This window comes from Ixodes scapularis, unplaced genomic scaffold, assembly GCF_016920785.2.
Source record: "Ixodes scapularis isolate PalLabHiFi unplaced genomic scaffold, ASM1692078v2 PGA_scaffold11__112_contigs__length_91849675, whole genome shotgun sequence".
In the NCBI taxonomy this organism is placed as follows: domain Eukaryota; kingdom Metazoa; phylum Arthropoda; class Arachnida; order Ixodida; family Ixodidae; genus Ixodes; species Ixodes scapularis.
The window spans coordinates 20,943,646-20,968,045 of NW_024609837.1; the positions used below are offsets into that span (position 1 = coordinate 20,943,646).

Consider the following 24,400-nt stretch of genomic DNA (forward strand, 5'->3'; position numbering starts at 1 on the left):
CTAAGACATTTTTATGGTCTAAAGAGGGAACTAATATAGAGCGTTAGCTGACCAAACTTTTAGTCCCCTTTTTTCTGTCGTGGTATTGTGGTCCATCACTCTTGTATTTAGAACAGCCTCACGTAATAATCGTGCTATGTAATATCAAAAGAAAGATAAATCAGCGTTAAAAAAGTAATAAAGCCATACCTTGCAGTCACCGTAGAAGCTCAGCACGTTGAGCACGGAATCTATTTCAGCTTTCAAAAGGGTGTTGTTACCACTCAGCTTAGTCAGAGCTGTGACTACAACACACGCTGCGTGTCTGTATACATCCCCTTCGTTCAGTGCATCGATGTTTGAAACCAAGCACTGCGGTGAGAAAGACAAGATTAAACATATTATGCACGTAAGATGAATGAAGAAGCTCTCAGTTTTCGATCGTTGAACGTTTGGTTTTGGAAGCACCCACGAATAACCAATACCCCTGAAAACTGCACGCGCTGCAAAGCAAAGTAAAACACAGCGAAAACGGTTAAGTTACGCTTTCCAAAATTATGCACACCATGCTTTAAAAAATCGCCCACCGTTGCTCTCAAGAAATATGTAGACCGGTGTGTAAAAATGCTCTTCGGTGCTTTCCCATTCTCGCTCGGAATAAATGAATCACCGCAATTTACAACAGCGGACAGAGTGAGGAGCCAAAACAGTTGCAAATATTGTTTTTTGTACCTGTTATGTCCTTCAGAGACTAGTGGGGCTAACCAGAAATTGCATGCAAAATTGAGCATCGACATTTCAGATTATTGATAAACTGTGAGATAATATGAATTTTTGAAAACCGCAGGCGGAAAAAACGTTGGATTGGGTGTTTCAGCTGATAAAGTAAGAATGCGAGAAAAGCTCATTATAATCAAAATTGGTGCCTCAGATTTTCGCCATTGACTCCTGACATTACAGTTGACGCAGGATGTTAGTGTTTATTGGTGTGCAGAGGCGCGGCGGCGAGTAAAACTCGTAATATTGGTGAAAGCTTAAGAATTTTAACAAAGAGTTCAAAAACGTGAAAAAGATAAAGCGTTCGATATAAGAGCTGTTTGCTTGGTTACTTCAGCATTTCTTATCATGTGCTATTTAAAAATTCGTCTTTATTACTGCCAGTGTCTCCATTACTATAAATCACAACGTACTACAGAATCGAAGTGAGTCATTCGATTTTCAGTTTTTTTTTGGCTCCGATTGGTCAGAAAGGGTTTGGCAGACTGGCTGGCGTGTTTCGGTAAGTACTAAAAACCACCACCATACCTATAAATATAACGCAAAAAAACTGAGCGGGGCAGAGTATTTCCTCGATTTCCTGACAAAGATCGCCAGCGTTGATACAACGAAACGTATATGATTTATTAAATTTCAATTGTAGACGTTAAATATCTGCTCTCTGCATTCCCAACTAAAAAGACATGAAGATTAAAGAAGCATTCAACTTTTAAACCTTCCGATGTCACTTATTGCTTAGTTTTGTAATGGCTAATTTACGCTGTGCTTTCTCTTCTTTTTCCGTTCAAACAAACATAAAATCTTCGCGCATAATTCTCTCTGCCAGTACAAGCATATGGTTTTATGTATACTGATATAAAAAAAATATCGAAAAACCATTCAAATGTGAAAAATATTCAGTAAAATATTAATAAAACGTTTCACAGTCTCGAAATTTTAACTTTGAAACATGACTGTGGCGTTTATTGTAAATATTTAAGGTATCAATTACAAATCGTTACATTTCCATTTACTTTTTTCGCAATTGCTTTGTAATCGACATTTTTTCTTTACTTTGCAACTGGAATAAGCTTCATGGGTGCGAATTCTTACCAGAATAACAGAAGTGGGTTGTTGCCCAAAGGTGACCTGCAAAAAATATACAGGGACAGGATTTTTAATAAGATTTTAAAATAGTGGTGTTTGTTTCTCCGTATACCTTTGAAAACTGCACGTCCTTCCAAAACGTTCCAACTAAATAAAATTCTATTCTTTCCTAAGCGTACAAGAATATTCCCACAATATCTTATTTTGAATGGTTGTAAGTTTTTACTTTATTCAAAAACCAACCAGCAACGCAATGTTTTATCCTGGTTAAAAAAAACATGTATAACAATATCAAGCTATTACAAAATTAAAAATATTTCCTTCCGAGGCGTCGCTGCAATGAGAAGTGGCAGAGTATTTTCTTTAGGAGCTTTAAATGACTGAGTAAAATACATGTCTCTCAAGTTATCGTTATTTGTTCTACGTCTCTGTTCTGTTTACTTTTGAAATAAACCGTGCGGTGCGTTCAAGCAACTTCACGATTACAAAAAAATGTTTTTTACCAACAATTTAACAATGTCTTCGTTTTCTTGAATATGTTGAATACCCGATAAATTTCATTTTCCAAGAACTGTCCTCAACTTTATCACCATATACGGTCGTGTAAGGAGTATAATACAACGCGAGAATCTGGACCATGCTGAAGTTGAGAAATTATAGCAAGACATAAACAAAAGTTCTTAGTTTTGTAGGGCATACTGAAAGTGTAGTTAGCCACGTTGTTTTATAAATTATTTAAATATAATCACTTTCAAAATTCTACATTCGCAACTTGAAATAATTACCTGTAGAAACAAATGTAAAAGTTTCTCTCAAAAAACAAAAAAGTTCCAGATTGTACACTTCCATTGCAGATCTATGCTGTAAGTTACATTGAGTGTGTCCAGTAAAATTAGAAATTTGTTAAATACATGTTTAAGGAATTTCGAACTCAATACTATTTCACCCATTCGCCCAGACGACGACGACTACAGCCTTACATTTCTGGATTAAAATTTTTCGAAATCTTCAGCGTCCTGGAAATATTTTATGGCCCACTGAAAGGGAACAGAAAAGAAGTACTTACGCTGGTAGCGTCCTCTCCTTGGCAAGGGTTCAGGCTACACTGTAAAATATTGAGGAAAATATCCTACAACCCCTTTCTTACTCCGCCAGCCTTGGAGTCTCCTGTATATCCGCCATGTGTCAATTATTCTTAGGTTGCGGTTGCTTTAATTTACATAATATATTAGAGAGCGTCCCTGCGTATTTGCTCGTAGAGATCAAAGTAATGCGTGAGAAGAAAGTAGCCGTATAATTTACATCATAGTGTTAAATATAAAAGTCACCGTATAACTCTGGGAAGGTGGCCTTTTGAAAACCTCTCGAAATTTAATTAGTTCGCATATTTCATTCTAAAAGCAGTTTATAACATGATACAACAAATCAAGTGATAGCCGAGTTTTCTCCCATTTTGGTAAATCACCTAATGCTACCGTGAAGGTGCTAGTGGGAGGAATGTATTCACTTTGGGCACCATAGACAAAAACGTTTGATCTTTACCTTTAGTTTGATACAAAAAAATAATTTAAAAAAAACATGTCGTCTGGACCGCATTATTTTTTCAACCCAAATAAACCACAATGGCAACTTTGAACAATCTCAAAAACAAAAATTTGTATAGAGTATCATTTCCTCAAAAAATATATATTATTGTAATAATTTCCTTTATTTCTAGCCTAAGAGAGTAGTAAGTTGGCGAAATATGGCAATAATTTTATTGAATTTATTTGGCTGTTTTATGTGCATACCACCAAAACCATCATTAATCATAATAAAAAATAGCGTTCAGCTTTAAAGACCCGGAGGAAAAGGTATGAAACACTATCGATTCTTACGTCTTTTTTAGCATCCTTTGGCACATTGACTTTCACGGGAGTCGAGCACTTTGCATTGGCAAGTGCGGGAACTTGGCAGAAGCTCTCGTTTTGGTGAGTGTCGCAGTAATGAGCAAGAGTTTCGAGACTTTTCTCTGCACCTAGAGTTAAAACAAATAGATGGAACAGATATCTGTGTAAAATTCACACGTATTTGTAGTTCATGGCCTAGCAGTTACTGAAGAAATTATTTTATTAATTCTTTTAAACAGTTAAGTTATATCTTTTTGACCAATTATCCGATTAGGAGATAGCATTTTATTCAAGGCTGATGATAAACTGTTCGCTCGTAATTATCTTTCCAATTTCAATAAACAGCGCACCTTCTAAACTCACCGAATATGTCGTTCCCTCGCACAGTGGCATTTTTTTAGGATCGAAGACATTTTCCACCCTATCAAACTTGATCTTAAGAAAGTGTTTTGTAGAAAACACAGTTTCTATTATTCATTCACAAAATTTTCTGCCTTAAAATTTAAAATGGCAGGCGACCTGTATGTTTGTGAGTTCTCAAAATCGTTTAATAAATTCTTTTACAAATTCTTACTTCTAAACATGAAAATCTTAATACAGAGGCGTCTATTCCCTTATAGCTTTTATCTTTCTTCTACGTCTCTGGCAAATGTTTAATTGGTGTTAATAGTAGAATCACTGTTTTTGCATCTTTCACTTTCCGGGCTCTCCAGTGGTTCGTTTAAGAACCTTGGCAAAATTTTTATTTTATATCCACGACCTTACCATAAAAAATTCAATAAAAAAAAAAAAAAGATAAGTCAAATTTGGGGGTTTTACGTGCCACCTCAACGCAGGGCATCTGGCACTCCCCAACGGAGGACTAATGATTAATTTAGAACACGTGGCGATCGTCTGTCGAGCAACCGAAATCTAGGTTACAGGGCGCATTATCCGCCATGAGCCTCCGTCCGATTGCGAGCACCTCGGCCGGGATTTGAACCCGCCACCTGGTAATCTGTAAGCAGGCACTTTACCCTCGTAAATGCCATCAAGCTTTTTTTTTTTTTTCTTTTTTTTTCTGTCGGAGCCACCGAGGCGGCGCTTCCAATTCTATCTGACAGATCTCTGCAATACTGCGTGATTTGTTGGGTAAGGATCATTCATCACGGCACCTCGCACTCTAGTCTGTCATTAACGTCATACGCCTATTAGGCTTAGCACAAACAAAGGCAAAAATATGCGTGTACAAATCTCTGCGAATCGTATTTTCACTTTCAGGTTTATCTAAAGCCTATGCGCCAAGAAAGTGAGGGAGAGAAGGTGACGAGAGCGCGGGGACATCAGAAAGACGTCTTTTTTTTTTTATTGATAAGTGGGCGAGACCTTAAAGGCTAGCATCCTTGGTCTCCACTGAACTCCTCGGACACGTTAAATCGCGGAACGCCGGCGTCAAGCGTTTGCCTCTCCCATTCGAACGCGTTCGATGAGTGCAGTAGAGACGAAAGCAGCTAGTTTTCGGTCTTACTCACTAATCATTCCAACCAGAGCTCGGCATTCTGACGTCCACCTCACGAACTAGTCTCCCTTTCTCCCTCCGTTTCTCCACACATACCTTGCTCCAAATATCTAAATGTGCACATAATATTATACCTCTCATAAAAGAAAAACACATATGCAGTATATATTCACTATTGCTAGCTGTATATTAGTTTATCTTAAACGGAAATTTGACTTAATAGTTCTTTGTGTCGAATGAGTTTGTTTTCAGAAAGTTATAATTAACGCGTAGTAGGACTGCATTAATTCATTCTGGGATCGCGCAAAAGTCGTTAGCAGGACTGGGTTAAAACCGTTCCAAACAAATTAACTCTTGTTATTGTCGCCAACCACCATGCACTGCTCGCGTAACCTCTATGAAAAGTAGTTTACCTACTTTTCACTCCTCCTCCATCCTCCTCTATCCAGCTAAAGGGCGAGACACATGGACGGCAGAATCGTCCGATCCGACGTCCGATCCGACAGTCCGAACGCCACTCCGAATTGCCGCACGCGACAGTTTGAGACACACGCTTCCGACCTTAACCGCGCTTAACCGATGAGGACGTGCCCCCAATATCTGAAACTAGCTGTGCCACAGTATTAACGACTATTTTTCGTCTCTGTTTACATTAGAAGACGCCGACGTCCATATATTACCAGCACTACCGTACGAATGTTTGGAACATATTGACATCTTATGAGCTGGAATAGCGAAACTCCTTGACAGCTTGAAATTGACATTCTCTGGAGGACCTGACTACATCACCTCCGAAATTCTTCACTACACCAAAGCAATATGTAGCGAATTTCTCTACTTAATATGCTCACAGTCCTTATTACAGGAATACCTACCATCCGACCGGAAACTGGGTAAGGTCGTTCCGGTCTTTGAAAATGGGAATCGTTTCTCGGCTTCGAATTACCGCCCTATATCTCTAACCTGCGTAGCCTCAAAACATCTAGAGCATATTATCTACTCAAACGATGTATCTCATCTTGAGAGAAATAACTGCTTTTACAACAAGCAACACGGTTTTCGTAAAAAAACTGTCCTGAGAGAAGTAGCTCGTGGGATTCACCCACGAGCTATACACTAATTTCGAATCTAACCACCAAACTGATGGCCTATTTTTGGACTTTTCGAAGGCGTTTGACCGCGTTGCCTACTGTTTCCTGCTTGCAAAACTTTCATGCCTCGGAAAGAAAGTGACCCTCTCATTCCCTCGTGGATCCAGGATTTCCTCTCTTCTCGCACTCAAATCACCACAATTATTTGAAACTCATCCACCCGTGCTCTGGTTACCTCGGGAGTTCCCCAGGGCTCGGTTCTTGGTCCCCTACTTTTTCTGATCTTTAATAATGACCATTCCAAACGAAATTTCCTCTAACATCCGCCTTTTCGCTGATGACTGCGTCCTATTTCGAAAGATAGTTCCTTTTGAAGACCATCTTCCACTTCACAGAAGCCTGGACGGAATCCAGGCATGGTTCACAAGGTAGTTAATGACACTAAACAAAGCAAAATGCAAGTTAGTCCAGTTTTCAAGAAAGCGACAAAGATCTCAGTTCTCGTGTAAACATTAGAAAAGAATCTGGTCGAAGACGTCCCGTCCTATAAATACCTCGGAGTGACTCTAACTAACGATCTTACCTTTAACGCTCGCATCAAGCTTATGTGCGCTGAGGCGTCTCGCTGCCTCGGTTACATCAGGCGAAACTTAAAATCGGCTTCCCCATTCATGCGAGGATGGGCTTATGGGGCATACATTTGATCCAAATTGGAATATGCTGCGGCCATCTGGAGCCCTAACTAAATATACTTATTAAATCATCTCGAGGGAGTCTAGAAACGAACTGCCAGGTTTATTTTGAAGAAATATGATTGGTCAGTTAGTGTATCCGCCCTAAAAATTGAAATGAACCTTCCTTTAATAAACGTCCGCCGGAAGATAGTACGACTCTGTCTCTTTCACAAAATTTACTACAACCTCCCTGCGCTCCGAGACCATCTCCTCCTAACCCCAGGCTATCTTCATCGTGGTTAAATAACCCGTGTCACGTTTCCCGCATCTCAGGCAGCACAACCTATTTTAACTTCTCCTTCTTCCCTCGTACTATTGTAGACTAGAACGACATCCTTATTGTAACCCAGACGGATCCCACCGCATTTCGCAAAGCTCTTTGTTGTCAATTATGTTAATCCCCAATGTGCCGCTCCATTTGTTTCTCTTGTGCTTTCTGGTTTCCATGTATCGATGTGTTCATCCCTTATGCTCCCCATGTACCCAGACAAATTTGTGCATTGCTGTTGCTCGTGGCGATACCACGTTATATTGCAGCACCCCATGTATTCGCATATGTCGTTGTTACTGTTTTATGCTCTCGTGTTATGTACCCGCCCCTATGTAATGCCCTCAACTAGGGCCTTTCCGGGATCTTGAGTAAATTAATAAATAAGTAATTAATTAATAAAAAAGGATATATCAGCTTCAGCATTAATGAAGGAAGGATAAAAATATGTATTTTACCAGATATATTTACGAGGTTAGTAAAAATATCAGCAATCAAAGGTTCGAGGTTGCTGAACAGATATCCATTGTAGCCAAGGCTTGTCAATCCTTTAATGGTGCACTGTAAATAAAAATTAATGGTGGAGTGGCATTTGCATATGCCTGCGATATCATTGTGATGCATACAGCTACCGCAAGTTTATTTTTAATGTTATTAAAATTTAACTGTTAATTAAGTATCTCAAATCCTGGGCTTATGTTAAGAAATCAAAAGTACTGCAGCTATGAGCATTACTTAAAACAAGTGATAGAACACAAAAAAGGGCTAATTTAATTATTTGTCCCGCTGAAATAGGAACCAGCCAAAAAGATTGCCATTGCGAGCCGGTCAATGTCAATGTTTGAGGTGACAGCACCAATATGAGCTATTTATTTATAGTAAAATCCCTTCCCTTCCTATTTATAGTGAATTCCCTTTCCTTTATAACAATTACTTTATTTTTCTCTTTGAGAACGTTGAAACCTTTGGAGGGCAGTTTTATCGTTGTGCCATTCTATGCTGTTGCTAAATTGAAAGATGTCCTGTTCCCGTCCTCGCTGTTTTATACATTCAAGTTTTGTAAAAATAACATTATCTTTCCAGTTTTCACGAGAACAATCTACGACGACAATGAGATCAGTGTTGTATGCGTTACCAAAAAAAAGTAACTAAATACGTTACTCGTTACTTGCAAATAAATGTGACGCGTTACCGACCTACGTTACCTCAAACTAAAAGGAACGCGTTACCGTTACCGTTACTGATAAAAAGTAACGCACGTTGCTGTTGCGTTACTTTTTATTCACGAACTAAAACATTTGCTGTTTCGACGTTTGATATGTGCGTAAGCGCCATAGCTAAAATATGTCCATGCGGAAAATTAATTACCCTCTCTTTTTTAGGGTTTCACCCGTATAGTTACAAAAAAAAAAAACGCGGAAGTATATATGAAGCTGATTTTTAACATAGAAAACGGGAAAGGGAATGACATTAAGGTGTCATTCTCTTTCCCAGCGGGAAGCGAAACGTAGGCTTCGACGCGGGAATCTCCCAAATCCACCCGAAGCCGGACCTCTTTGGCCTTCTAGCCGAGGCGACGGCGGTAGTGAGGTGAACGAGTCGCGAGAGAAAACCAGTGGCAGGTGGCGTGTGACGTCAAATCTGACGAGCACCGACGTAAAAGAAAAGTGGAGGACAGCGGCATTTTTTGACTAAAAAATTTATAACTGGGCACTTAAAAAAAAAATTCTTTTTAAGTTTTAGGAAGTAAATTCGTTAGACGTTACTCAAAATAAGTAACTTAAGTACGTTACCCGTTACGTCTTTGGAAAAGTAACAAGTACGTTACTACGTTACCGAAAAAAGTAACGCGTTACCGGTAACGCCGTTACTTGTAACGCGTTACCGCCAGCACTGAATGAGATTAATGCAAAGGTGCCAGAGCGAGCGGGGCAAGACTGACCATAATAATCTTTGCAGGGGGGGGGGGGGGGGAGGGCAACAAAAAACCAACACAAATCTCCAAACACAGCTAGGTGACTAGTCCGCAACTAAAAAAACACGCCTGCTCCTTGTACCGAACCAGCGTTCCATTGGAAATGGGGAGGCCCTGGTTCGATACCCGGACCAGGCGGATTTCTTCAGTCGCGCACCAGTCACCTAGCTGTGTTTGAAGATTTACATTTGTCTTTTCAGGGAGTTTCGTCATTCTTGTCCAGCTCGCTTGCACCCTTGCATTAATGCATCATCATCATAACTCTAAAATGCAGGCCGTTCACCCTTTTTGGTGTTAGGCTAGTGGCAGCTGTTAAAACCCGTTTGTTCTACTGACGTCTAACTTCGGGTTAGCTCAGCTGGTAGAGCTCTCCGCTAAAATTGGAGAGGTCTCTGGTTTGATACCAGGAGCAGGTGGATATTTTCAAGCGCGTACAAGTCGCCTAACTGGGTTCGGAGATTTCTGTTTGTCCTTTGACCCCTTGTTCCCCTACTACGGGGATTGTTAACCTCAAGAATCTACGGTTTGTTATTTTATCGAATCATCACTAAAACAAACAAGTCGTCGTCAATCCATAAGTATCCCTAAAAAGATACAGTCAATTTTAAATACTTGTGTAAAACGTACTGAAAGCTTAACATCTACGTGTGATTGTATTTCATATGTTGCGGATATACTTGAACCCGCGGTGATCACTCACATCAACAAGCTTGTTCATATTTCGGAGTTTCTGAAAAAAATTAACACCATGTTAGTTTAACAAGCTCGTTAGATTTGCGTGGTAATTATATTTAGTTTTCTAGAATATATCGAATGATACGAACCTAATGAAGCTGAATGTACTGTCGTGGACGATATAAAGAGCAGTGCGTGGCTTAGAAAGCATACCGCGCTACCTATCAGAAGAAAGCTCAATCATTATCGAGGGCTTCCGCGGCTATTCACCGTTCGTCGTCACCCCCTGTTTGATCAGCTGTTGCTGAGATAACGCCGTTCTTAGCTCCGAATTCAGAGGCGCACTCCGACAAACGGCAAGATCTGGCGGGGCTTAAACTTCCGGCTCGGCAGGCTGAGCGATCAGCTTTCGGGCATTACCTAATAAGTTCGCAATTTGAAAGACGATAAGCTTTTTTTTTAATTTTAATTCACTGAGCACTATTACTATCGGTGTTCATTCGGAAATAGTTTGCCGATAAAGGGGGGAGTAAAGGTAAATATCGATATCTAAAAATATCTATAAATGTCAATCATTTAAAGTTTAGCCTCGATGGATAGCTCAGCTTTCATCCGTTAGATAACACACGAGGTCTTCGGAGCAATGCGCTCGCCTGTGTTTTTTCAGTTCGTCCGTTACTGTACTTCAACATAAAGTTGGCATTAGTAGAGGAAACGCTGTAGCAGTTTTAAAGCCCCCCCCCCCCCCCCTCCTTCAAAATTGTCGGTCGTAACATAAAAACGCAAAGGCACGTGCTGCAGAATGTCGCGCCGTACTCAACGAAACAAAATGAACCAGGGGAGCGTGTGGCCTCGTGTATACAATTATTTTAGAGATTCCTAGAGTAACTAAATTGCAGAGCCACATGATTACCCTAGTGTTGAATAACTGTATATGCTAGCCGTATACGCTAGAGTAACTATATAGGCTCTTAAAGCTGAAGCTGAAACTCTAGTGAGGCCACGTGCTCCGCTGGTCTATTTCCTTTTGTTGCGCAGTGCATGTGCCGATTTCCTCTCAGTTTTTGGCGTTTATTCGTTGGTCGTGAAACGACACACTCACTAGTGATGTGCCGAAATCTTCGCAAAGCATGTCAAAGGAGAGGAGACTACTCAAAAAGAAATAGCCGAAGCAAGACAGCGACCTTCTGAGAAAGGCCGCAAAGTCTGGCTAAGAATAGAGAAGTAAGACGGGCTTGTTCTGCTGCACGGAAAGTCGTATGGTTGCAAATACTTAACTATATGTTCTGTTTTTTATTATCTTCGATAATAGTCTCTGCGATCACTGAATCCGCTCAATTTATGTAGAATGTATGGTCAAGTTGTAGAGTTTTAATTCCTTTAAGTTGCGTGCATAAATTAATGCATTATTTTAAGTGCGCCATTTAATGTTATTTTATCATGCCACCGTTGCAGTACTGGAAAGGTGAACGGAGCCTCGACAGCTAGCTTTGACTGCCCTTTGCTTGACCTTTTCCGACACGGCTGTCTAAATAAATATTCAGTGATCCATTCACGCAAAAAGAAGCCGAGATGAGATCATGTCTAATCATGTCGTTTAACATTTGAGGCTGGGGTGGAGGAAAAAAAGACGAAGAAACAGACACATAAGGGAATGTCTTAGACTCAGCTATAGCTGGTTTATTTCTCAAACATCCTATATATATCCACACCGCCACTCTCAACCGCTTTCTACGCAGATATCTCCTTTGCTGAAATCATTTTCAAATACGAAGGACATTCACATTCACAAGAGACCAAACCGTCCAGCCTGCAATACCATCATTGTTAACCACCTTCTACGCAAAAAACTAATTTGTTGAAAGCATTTTCAGAAACAGATAAGATATACGCTTACAAGAGACCACGCAGTGAAACCCACGATACAATATGCCCTTACCATCAATGACGACGGGAGAGGGTTCGGGGACCTACATCTGGGCGATCTCAGGAACAAGGTGACTGCTGCGCTTTGTGCCCCTACCAGGCAAAGCTTCCTAATTATTAACACCACTACGAGTATCTTTCTCTTTCTATCTATAAAACAAGGAAACTGTAAGGTGTTGTTTATAATCTTAGGAACTTTTTGCTGTGGCTTCCAAGTTCCAAGTCGAGGCTTGGCTTATGCAGTGTAATATAGACTTTATCATTATTGTTTGTAGCGACTCTTTTTATACTGTTCCGCTCTATTGTGTAGGAATGCAGCAATCGTACGCAGTACGATTGCTGCATTCCTGAATGTGCTTTCCGATTTCTGAGTTAGGCACATTTGTACTTACATTTCTCTTATGTTCTAATAACCTATCGTTAACACATCTCAAGTTTCGCTGCACGTACTTGGACCTGAATGCTAAAGGTATCTCATACACCACACTCTATGCGCAAGGATCCAAGGGTTCCCGATGAGCATTCTGGCAGCCTCTATGGTTTGACCAAAACGGCGTCAACCTGCTTATTTTGAAATTGTAGGAGAATACTACGTTTACTCCAAACTTTTTGGCGAAAGCCTTTAGATATTGGGAAACCCCGTGGAAAAGCAAGATCGCTGCTATCTTCTCTTTCGTGTGTTCCTTTTGCCAATGACCATCTTTAAGCTTTAATTTCAATAGCCTTTTTATTAATTATTCTTTATATATTCTTCATATACAGCGAAACAACCTGAAGATTGGATCCTAGATTTTTCAGGTTTACGCATAGATGGAGAAAAGAGTCTCAGCTGGGAGTACGGAAAAAAAAAAGATACAAAACCAGTATAAAGTAAAAGAAATTGTCGCGCTAAATCGGTAAAATCAGGGGTTGGGGAATCCTTAATAACAAACGAGCTTCTCGAACCGTGCACTCATTCTATTATCAATGAGGTAAAGGGATAATGAATGAGGCTAGAACATGCAGAATTTGAAAACGTATTCGTAAAAAGGCCAATGGAAATGATGTTCACAAATGGCCATCAGCAAAAGGAAAAAACAAGCGAGAAGAGAGGAGTGTTTTTTTATTTACGCGGGATCTCCCATAACAGAACGGCTTGAGGCAAAATGATTGAGGTAGACGTAGTATTTTCCTGAGATTTTAAAATTAGCAGGTTGAAGCCGTTTCAGGCAAACTATAGAGACTGGCAAAAGGCTCAATGAAAACTTTCAGTTCCTTGCGTAGAAAGTGGAGTGTACGACATACCCTTAGCATGCACGTTCACATACGTGGGACGAACTTCGAGAAGCGTTAACGACAAGTTATTGGAACGGGTCTATGAGAACTGGTCACGGAGGCCAACTCGCCATAGGGCATCTCGTACGAAGAATTGTCGTCACGCCGAAATAATCGTCACAAGGAACACTCGTGTCACGGTATGAAGTTTGACACTAAGAATTTACTTCAGTTTATTCTTAAAAATTCTTTAACGCACCGTGTCGGCAGCTGTGATAAAAAAAGGGCACTTCAATTGCAAGAAATATGACTAGATACCACGACATGGTTCACAAAAAAACACACGAGAAATGCAATTTTATTGGGTTCACACGGGCCGTTACAGCATGGAACTCAAAACCGGATATTCTTAGCAATATTTCGCAGCGTGCAGAGAGCAGATCCGGTGAAGTGCTCCTTTAGAACTTGAGATATGCGCTCACTCATATCTTTGTTTTTCTTTTCGAGACGTGGCGGCGGTTGTCCCGCGTTTAGCTGGGCCAATTTACGTTCTTGTGCTTGTTCATCGTTCAGACACCTCAGGAAGGCCCAGAGGTTTTGAAGTTAAACGACGTTAAACTGTAGCCAGAAACAACAAAAAAAAAGTGCAAATCAACGCAAAATGTGACAAGAAATACAAACTCTAGCCTATTAAAACAGTCACGTCCAAAGCAACTGTAACGCACCGGGAAGGCTCAATATCAGGCTTCAACGGCGTTGTTCGTGCGTGGCATATCTTGCTGCATGACATCGTGGACGGACCATAGGCTTCGTGGGAACAAGGCTGTTTGAACTCCAGTGCGCTTTCAGCGACCAACGCTGGTGTCTTTAAAGTACATGGCCAGATTGGTTTCCTCACTAGAAAGGACCTCGAGAAGCTCGTCAAACGCATCTGGAACCTCGGCAGGTGGCAGGAAAGACAACGTGGGTAACATTCGCAACTAGAAAAGACAATACTTATTGGCACATACGTCGATGGAAGATTGTATTGGTTTACATGCATCTTTGTTATTCTGTGATCATATGTTTTCTATAACTCCTTTTTTTTTGCACGTGAAGAAAGTAGGCCTCGACACAACTGGCTGTTTATGCACCAGATGTACGCTGTACGATAATAATCCAAATATGCAAATGGATGAACCGTACTGATTAAATGAAATAAGTAATGAGAACGCGTAGGAGAGTTATTAAAATAATAAAAAAAAATCGGCGTTTAAAGTTTCTTCTGGCGATCGCGCTTGGTAATACTATGAATTTAGGAAAATATACTACAGCATATGACGTTCAAAACGAGGAAAGCATTTTTCTGGGAGGCTTCATGACATGGTAAGCCGAATAAAAATTAGAGTATCAGTACACTTATGGCTTACTTTCAAGCTTTGTAAATAGCACGTAATTAACTGAACATCAAAATCTTCGTCTTAACAGCAGCCCGCTTGCATGCTCAACTTGCACAGCTTCTGGTATACCGATTGGCACAGACGAAGAAAAATATCGTTGAACCCACGCTTGAGAGAAATGCCTGCGACACACGGCGATCACGGCCACCTCGAAGTCGCAGTAGATTATATCAACTTCCATATCTGACATCAGCTTCCACATCTGAAAAAAAGTCTGAAAACTAAATGAAACTGATGCTATAGTTTGCGCCATACGAAAACTCGAACTACGCAATATTCACAACGAAGCTTACCGCCGGTAGGTTTACTCGTTGTTCGGAAGCTTAGCGTACAGAACCGGGGTAACAGCATTATGCTACAGCATATGCACCGTGTACACTTGGTAGAATAGCGACGGCGTCACCTGGACGGTCACGTCCATGAACCACGCCCTCGTAGTAGAAAGGCGCTCAAATATTTTTGCTGTGCCGAAAACTGGAAGACGGTCCTTGTCTCCAGAACCGCTCTCATGAGCAAGAAAGGGCTCGTCGTGTATCCTAGACACATAGCAAAGACATAAATCGTATTGCTCCTAATTGATGAACTGGTTGTTCAGTAGGAATTTATGGTACAAAGACTTGAATTACCTTGTACTCCTCTGGGTAGAATTATGTCCTCTCGCAGTTTTGGAGGAACGTATTGATTTTGGCGTGCTTCTCTTTGCTTTCGAATGATACGTTTCAGCGTGCTTTGCGAAAGCATCTGGGAAGTCGCATGGCCACTCACAGTAGCAGTGGCATCGAATAGGATCCAGTGTGGTGTGTCCCTTTGATTCTCTGCAATAGAATAGCGCACAAAAAAAAAGGTTTAGAAACTACACTGCCACTTTCCAAAATACAATATATCTTACCTGATCTTCTCTTCATGTTCTGACGGACTCTCAGTATGTTCGTCTCAGTTTGATCCCCAGCATAAGTCCCAGATACGACCACTACAGCACTAATGGACTCGTCAGTAGTCTTCGCCTTGCTGATAGTGCGATCCCGAAATACCCAGTAAATACCAGCACCGCATCTTCTGCTAACTGTATATAAAAAACCCTCGTAGAGTAGCAATGAACGGAGTCCCAAGCTGCGTTTTCATTACTTCCATACTCTCCATGCCCCGAGCAGAGACCTGAAATTTGTAGAGTGTAGCTTTTATGTAGCCCGCGTTATAAAAAAAAGCTGCACTGGCGGAACTGCTCAAAAATCCGGGTCCGAAGTTCTCTTGTTAGACAAAGCATGATTAGTCAAGCATGGCTATCCCATTTCTAAAGACCACAGGTCGGGGTCCTTTAGTTACACGCCGGTACTGGATCCTTTTCCTTTGTGTAACCAAAGGAGAAAAAATAAAACAAACGTTTTCCACACCAGGACACCGGATTCTAGTCTATTTTTGTGAAACAAGGTCAGGCGTATTCTCTCTGATACGAGGCCAACCTTGCAACCAGTGTTCTGGTGACAAATCACCCCCCTCGACGAGTATTCCTGTGACGAAAGGACCTCGTACGAGAGGGCTGGTGTGACCAGTTTTCCTGTGACAAGTTTTCCGGTGACGAGTGGGATTGTGACAAGTGGGCCGGTTCCCGGTTATAACGTAATAGAAATGTAAGCACAAATGCGTCTGAACTTAGGAACTGCCAAGAACATTCAGGAATGCAGCCATTCTACTGCGTACTGGTCAGAGACGGAACTTCTACATAAAAAGCGGAATGATAGAAAGAGAGCCGTGAATAGTCTGTCGGAAAATGCATAAGGCAAACCTCGATGCAACTTAGAAGCCACGGCAAAAAGTTCCTCAGGTTGTAAACGAATTTTTCGATGGACAAGTTGTAGACGAATAATTCGTCGAATGAGGCAATTCACATTAGACGAATTCGTCGAATGGGAAAGTTGTCGAAGCGCTCCATTCTCAAAAATATTCGTGGAAATAACTACAACAAAGTTGGAGTGATGTACTTTTGAGCCGTGAAAAAAATCTCACCACGATTCGCTGATTTGCAAATGTAAATATGAATATTGACATTGAGAAAAAGAGCGACGGTTTGCAAACGTAAACTGCTTCCTCGGTGTTGCATTTTTGTAAATTTGTGACTAAATAATGTCGCTAACAAATTATGTAGGTCAAAAAGAATAATTGCAAGTGAGCCTTTTCTTGCCATGTTAAATTGTTGTCTTTACAAAGTTGTAGAAAGAATAATTGCGAAAACAGGTATTATCTTCTTGCAATAGGCGTGCCTTCGAAGTTGTTAGCCAACGTAGCCTTGCAGATTTTCCTTTGCTGACATATCCAGTACGCCATGGTGGCTGTACCAAAAGCAAGGTGGTGTTGGCTGGACGCGTATTGCAAGTGTATATATGACCATCCAGGATCAGAATACAAGCTCCTCGCTCGGTCTTCGCCAATTCTTTGATGATAGAGTCGAGTGAACGTCTTTACGCAGAGGCCGGCTTTTATATTTTTGAACTACCCGAATTTTCACGAATTACTACCGGACCCTTGTAAATTCTGATAACTGAATTTGTAATCCTTTATTCTTGGCAAACAGCGTCCCATTGTTGACCCCCAACGTCCGCGGGTAAATCTAGAGACCCTGTGCAATTATTTTCGACCGTTCGACCTTGTTCGACGAACGGGCAATCTCGCTCAATTTTCCGCTCTGCGAATTGGCCTAGAGCGAATTGCCCTATTCGACGAATTGTCCTTTGTATGAGTTTTTTGTCGACCAGTGGGCTGTCGACGAATTGGCCGGATTAGGTGACAACAACTTAGAATTTCCTTTTTTTTTTTAGAGAAAGAAAAAGTCCCGGAACCCTCTTCTGCCGTCATTGATGATTAGGGCATTGCACTGCTTAATTGACTGCGCAGTCTCTTGGAACTGTATATTTTATCTGTTTTTCAAAATGCTTTCAACAAATGCGATATGTGCGGAAAAGGTGTTCGAGAATTATGGTACTGTGGATTGGACCGCTTGGTATCTTGTGAATCTATAGTTTCTTTGAATTTGAAAAGGTTTTCGAATAAAGAAGATTTCTGCGTAGAAGGTGGTTGAGAGTGTCTGTGTGGGTATATATATATATATATATATATATATATATATATATATATATATATATAGATATATATATATATATATATATATATATATATATAGATATATATATATATATAGATAGATAGATAGATAGATATGACGCTTGAGAAATAAACCAATTTGCTGTGTTTGAGACGTTCCATTCTGTGTCTATTTCTTTGAATCATTTTTCCCCCTTTCTGCACCAACAGTCTTAGGTGTAAACCGACATAATTACCTACCAACAGCTCACGCGCGTACTTAGTCTTTTCACTGAAACATCTCAGTTTGTCGCCCAATAGAGGATACTTTGGATTTTAACCAACGAAATATAGCCTTCATATAAGACATGCAATGCTGTCGCATTTCAATGCAGTCTGCAGCGAAGCAAATCAGATACACAAGCTCAATTTTTTCGTGTGTATTGGATAAATTAAATACATTTTCTATTCTAAAGGAACATAGACTTTTCAAAAGTTATTTTCGTGCGGTTGTAATTCATATTCAAGTTATTATTTTTAAAATTGATTATGTAAGAATGTCCCAATAGATTACTGAGCCTACGAACGGGTCTTTTCTAGTGCATCCGATCATTTGATTATTAAAAATTGCGATGTTGCACTTCAGTACTCACAGTAAAATCGAACAATGCACAAAGATTGATATCTTTGCCAGCACACTGGAATGGCCGAAAAACAAAACAAATTAGATAACGGTACCCCCCTCCCCCCCTCTTGTACCCTATGAGCAGGACCATATGTGGTGCATAAATAGACTGAGATTCTAGGGATACGAATACTAGACTTTGACGCCTGAATACACGATGGTTGTTTCACAGTTTGATCAAACTTGGCGGACATTCGATAACATGATAATTGACACTCTAAAATTACTACTCACCTTATGTCTGAAAATTAAGTTTTTAATTAATGCTTCATTCCTTGACGTTTCAATGGCAGTTGTAAGTGCGGTCAATATTAGAGCTTTAATAAATTTAAACTAAGGCATCTAGTTTTGAAGTACTCGTCGATTATCGCCTGATTCCGAAACTAAATGCCGGAAAGTGCACAGGCTCTGTCCATAATGGCTCTTAGAAGATCAGCCTGCTCGTTTGCTGGTTTCGGCCAGCTCGTCTTTACCTCGATAGCATGCCATTGACCGGTTTATCGAATTCCGGAGAAAAGTTCACCAGACAAAAGCTCAGCGGAGAAACGCTCACCGGCGAATAGCTCACCGGAGAATAGCTCACCGGACAAAAGCGTACCGCGAAAGTGGCGGATGCTGTGAAAAGCTCACCGGCCATCGATCAAATGAAGGGAAAAGCTTACCGTTTTTATTTCTTCTATTTATGGGAGGCTGTTGAATCATGCGTAAAAGATATCAATTTATTATCATGAATAGTCGTCAGCTTTGTAAAAAAAGAAAATGTTTCTTTTTGTAATATTCGTTAAGCTTATTGCGTATATTGCTCATTAATATTAATTGCGGACGAGTGTTTTTGTGGTTTATTCTCTAGGAAACGAAGGCCTAACTTAAAAGAAAAAAGTTTGAAAACTTAATAATGTCTGCCTAAAACCTAAAATGCAAAAATGTAAATGCCGAAAATCTGAACTCGCATGAGCAAAAACGCGGTGCCCAATTCGAAAAACAGAAAAAAGTTCTAAAACTTAATATTGTCTGTCTTAAACCTAAAAAGCAACACTGTAAATGCCGAAAATCAGAACTCGTATGCGCGAAAACGCGGTGCCCGAAAATGTCTTTGATGCTTTTGTTAACTATTGAAAACAAGATAAAACGATCTGCAGGATATCGAGGTTCCTTTCTTCCACGACCATCGACGGTTTCTAGCCGTTCATGTTCATTTCTCTGGGCATTTTTTTTTTGTGTTAGTGCTCTTTTGCAGCAAACCCTTCGTGATCTTTAGAGCTGGACACTGTCACCGTTCTTGCTCGTTACCTTTGAAAGAACCACTCTTCAGTGAGGCAGCGAATTGGACGAGTTAGTAAACGTTATACATAATGAAAACCGCTAAAGCAACGAAGACGGAGTGAAACCAACAAACACGATAGGACGATGCTGCTCAACTAAAGTTTTATGAATCAAAATAACAGAAAGAAAACAGCGTAGCCCATACGCATTGCATCAACCCCTACTTATCTATTAGGCACCATACAATCTTCAGAGCTGACACGGTTGACACACCGCTATACATATTAGCTTGGAAACCAAAAAAAAAAAAACATCTTTATCTGACAGAGCTACTGACGGCGCACTTTTAAGCTGCCAATAACTTGTATTTTTTATGGGTGCCCGATGTTTTGATATTATACTCGCGGCGTCATTTATATACAGACAAGGTGATTACTAATTTCCGAGGAATTAGTAAATATGTCCAATGAACTTCAGGACTATTACGAAAAAGAGGACAATATTTTGAATGAAGTGGCGAATTCTAATTGCGTGTAAAATGTCACGTGTGAAGCATATTCCGCTAAGCTAAGAAAAAAAATCGGTGAGCTTTTCTTCGCATCAACTCAAAGCCCGGTGAGCTTTTTTCTCCATGTGCCGCTTTTTTGGTGAGCTTTTCTTTGCCGCCCGGTTTATCACAGGCACGCTGCCGAGATAACAGTGAAGTATCAAAAAAGAGCACGTCACTCTTCTGCGCATCATTGTTTCTGCAGGAACCGAGGCGCTGCCCACAGAGGCAACACCCACAATGCGAAAACGAATCAATGAATACATCAAAGTATATGTGGCCTCTTCCCCTACAAGGTTTTTTTTGTTTTTTTTTCTTATATTCCACTAAATACAACCTTAAAAAGCTCAAATGCATTGTCGCACTTAACAACCTACTAAAGGTTACTGAAGCAATTTAAGTTAATTTGGTGAACTTATCGTGACTGCCCTCCCCCCCCCCCCCCCTCTATTGTCATCCGAGTCTAAAACATTGATGGCTTTATTTATCCAACAGGCACCCTTTAAACGTCTGAGTGTATAAAATAAATATTTTCTTGTAGACTCACATAATTAAAAAGCTATATAATTTTAATATTTCTGTAAATCAAACCATAACGCTTGCAAAAAATGATCATGATTTGTTTTGCGTGCACCAGAGACAGCCTTGCGGAAAGTTATCCCGGCGAAAATATAAGATACTGTTAACAGCAATCACGTGCGTCGGAAAAAACACATTTGATCTTTCATAATACAAAATTCATCCGTCTGACCTTAAACGCCGCCATACACTTTATGTTTATAGTTGTACGAAGTTTCAATGGTTTTATAGCCCACATCCTGAAGTTTTAGCGACAGTTCAAACCGGTTTGAAGTACAGTTTTAACGTGGGGTCGTGCACTTATAACTCCCCATGCATATGCATATCCGGTTATGAAATTTATAACAGAAATGTATGAACCATAGAAAGTGAATTACGACGCGAAAAAAAGGCAATGTGCATTCAAAATTTCCGGCCAATAGACTTCACATGCTTTGAGCATGTAAGTCAAATTTTTTTATCCCCAATTATTTGTTTGAAAAGCACAATCGACAATGCTTCATACCTGTCAGTAAGAACTCCCAGTGCGGTGAGACAGACGATGATATAAGCGTGCCTTCTATAAACTCTATTATTTATTTGTTAATAAAGCATAATGATTTTAATCTGTGCTAGTTGCAATAGAAAAAGTAATGAGATTAAACTAAACACTTCTCTGTCTAATAAACTGTGGGTTGTAAACGAATTTTGGCTGGAAAGAAACGAAACAGAAGTTAGAATTAAAAGCACTCTTACGTTATGTAAATACCTTGGTTGTTTCTTGCTACACAAAAATATTTCCACTTGCATACACCAGTGTATTAGAAATTGAGCTTCATCGTGTGGGTTTGTATAACGGGCAACGAAATTGTAAACAACGCGACGCTGCCACGAAATAGCTCCACTTCGCAAGTCGGAAAAATAAGTCGTATATGAGTCGTTCAAGAGTTCGGTTTGCTGGACGGGTAGTCTGATTCGTTAGGGCAACGATAGGTAATCGTCTCTGTTGCAAGGTAGAACTGGGGCAACTTCTTCATCGTTATTTATTCAACACTAAAGAAAAACTTATATTAACGTTTCCTGGAGAGTTTTGTTGAACATCTAGAAAAAACTGGTCAAGGGCAAGTGAGAAAGACAAAGGTGGTAACCCTAACAACACACTTCCCCGGCTCAAACTTAGCCCAGTTTGGCGCAAGCTTGTGCCAGGCTCGAGCCACGTTGGCTCTAGCTCGCGCCAATCTGGCCCAAGCCTGGGCCGAGGAAGTGTGCTACTTGGGAAGCCTCAGGGATAAAATTGCTACGTCAATTGCACCATTGTGCGCCTTACGACTTTTCATGCACCACACTGGTACAAAAGTATAAGTAAGAACGAAATTGTGACAAGGTGTGCAAAAACTGAAATTATCAACGAGCCTCTCTGAAATTAACCGCCTCGCAGTTTCCGTTCGCTATATTGACACCAGAACTTCCGGCCCAAAGAAGACGCGCAAGTGGATTTGAATCCGAATCCGAAGCTCTGTATCCGACGGTTGTTGCCGCCAACGTTAGCCGCGGTTGGTGCACGCTTTTCTTGAGCCCCGGAGACACTTCTTCTGAATAGTGAAGAAAACAGCGTCGCCATATTGCGATGCAATTAAATGTATTTATGATGGCGCGGCTCCTTCTTGGTTGTACATGTGTGACTATTGCAAGGCCGCAGCAACCGTTGGCCCGCCCGCAGCCCCGTGCAGAACGCTTGGTAACAAAGGCGAGCGAGCAGTGTTGTGTATGACGAAGCAAGGTACGAGCTGAAAGCTTTGTTCCTGTGTGTTTATGACTTTTTATGAACAGTCGATTCCATCGAATATCACACTATGATGCAGATTTGCTTTATTTTTTGTGTAATTTTTATGTAATCTTGTAACAAACGTTTTAAAACGAATCTTCATTAAAACTAATGTTCAGTTCATATAAAGTTATCTGCATGCCAAATTTTCTTTAGTTTCGAAAACCAGGTAACTTTTAGCCTCTATTTTAACGTTTTTAAAACTCGTGGGTTGCTCCTAACTTGCTCCAATAGCTCGTTTTTGTTACTCCCCGCCTGCTCCAAACTGCAGTTTATTCTGCTCCCAAGATTTCTCCAAAGCTGCTTTGCCCAGTCCCATCCTTGTGAGCCTGCTCACGTGCACGCTGGGCATAGCGCTCAATTTGTTTTTAAAATATATGTTAACATTTGTTTTATGTTAAGCAGAAGCCATCAAGTCTTTGTGAAGTTCCTGCCGTTCCTCGGTAGCCACAATTAAAGTTCAATAAAAGTAAACAAATAAAGAAGTTTAAGATGTTTGTTCTGTCTAAGCTTTTTGTCGAGCATTTAACTAGCAAACTCGAAATAAAGTAAAAAAGCTTGCTTCGAAAATCCCATATGACGTTGGAAAATCAAGCTTGGAGCAACTCTCTGAAAGACAAAAAGAAAAGAAAGTGTTATGACACATACCGCGCTCAGTGGCATAATAAAAAATAAAATTTCTAACGGCTCTATTTTTTGGAAAAACAAGAAATGATTTCACAGAGCGCACATGCACCACACGTTATTGTTCAAGGCATTACTTCTTTTTTCTTATTGTGCGTTTGTAATCACGCACGCCGCTTCTGTCATGCAGACCTTTGTTGAACGGCGTTTTGTGTGAAACATAGAAAATGTCACATTATTTCCCTCCACATGTAGCCAAAGTAATGGGAGATGGTAAAGAAAATAACAACTTTCTTCCGGTCCAGCCGTCTCTCTACAAATGTTTCTGTGGCTTCCGGGTTAGCCTTTGAAACCATATTTCTGTTGACAGTTTGACCTATGTTTTATAAACATTTACAATTTAGACCTCTTTTAAGAAACGTCCAGGCACCCCTGATTATATTTAGGCCTTTGTAACATAGCTAATGATGTGTAAACTTATCTCTTTGCCTAAGAAACGATCTTGAGTTTTTGTTTACGGTTTGTGTGTATTTAAGTATTTACAATATACTGCAGGCTATTTCCAGCCCGGAGCACGGTGGGAGAATATAGAGGAAACTGTAGACGATTTAAAACTATTAGCGTTTATATCGCAAGAAAATAAACCACAGTATAAAGTAGCACATTGAGAGAAGCGATCAACGCCATAACCACTTGCGCCATAACCACTGCGGAACCAGAATACCAGTAACATACAAACACCATATGTAACTCTTGGTGCCACACGGCAAGACCCGTCTAGTTGATAAATTACAACTGAATCTAAACAGTAACCGAACTTGAGAGTATAATCTTAAACCCATAAATTCAGTTTTTTTTTATTCAGGACGAAGGTTTTTGGCAACAGTTCTTATACAGATTGAAGCAGCTCGATGTGCATCAAGCATTTTTGATAATTATTTGCAACATAATATTACCAGCGCAACCTCAACAAGGCCGTGTTTTCGCTGAATTGTTTTTCAACATATTTAATTAATAATGCTCTTGACTTTCAGCATTAATAGCTATTTGTCTACAATGTTCATTTAGCAGCCTAATATATTTTAGCCTCACCTGCCGAAGCAAGCTGAAGGGAAGCGGAGAAGATGCACGCAGTGGCAGAAAGCAGGAGCGCTGTAGAGGGCACCATGCTGCTGGAGTACACTTCAATGCTTCGTAACAGGCTTATATGAAAATTAACTCTAGTTAATTTG

The 24,400-nt window shown here is 40.3% G+C and overlaps 1 protein-coding gene across 1 annotated transcript; it reads right to left on the minus strand.

Annotated features, from left to right (window-relative positions):
* On the minus strand, nucleotides 1-24,336 carry LOC115323640. The gene is made up of 8 exons (XM_029984028.2): nucleotides 24,261-24,336; nucleotides 23,107-23,153; nucleotides 18,320-18,364; nucleotides 9,998-10,027; nucleotides 7,781-7,883; nucleotides 3,720-3,859; nucleotides 190-351; nucleotides 1-18 (listed from the first exon to the last, which is right to left on the minus strand). The coding sequence occupies exons 1-8, from the start codon at nucleotides 24,334-24,336 to the stop codon at nucleotides 1-3; spliced, it is 621 nt and encodes a 206-aa protein (XP_029839888.2).
* Between the last annotated feature and the right edge of the window lie 64 nt (nucleotides 24,337-24,400).

What these genes read in the sequence shown, in the direction of transcription:
- LOC115323640 (XM_029984028.2), bottom strand. Translation starts at nt 24,336, where the DNA reads ATGGTGCCCTCTACAGCGCTCCTGCTTTCTGCCACTGCGTGCATCTTC. An exon ending in CGTCATATGGGATTTTCGAA is followed by an intron (nt 18,365 to 23,106) that starts GCAAGCTTTTTT and finishes CGGCCATTCCAG; the next exon opens with TGTGCTGGCAAAGATATCAA. An exon ending in CAAAGGATGCTAAAAAAGAC is followed by an intron (nt 352 to 3,719) that starts GTAAGAATCGAT and finishes TTCTCACCGCAG; the next exon opens with TGCTTGGTTTCAAACATCGA.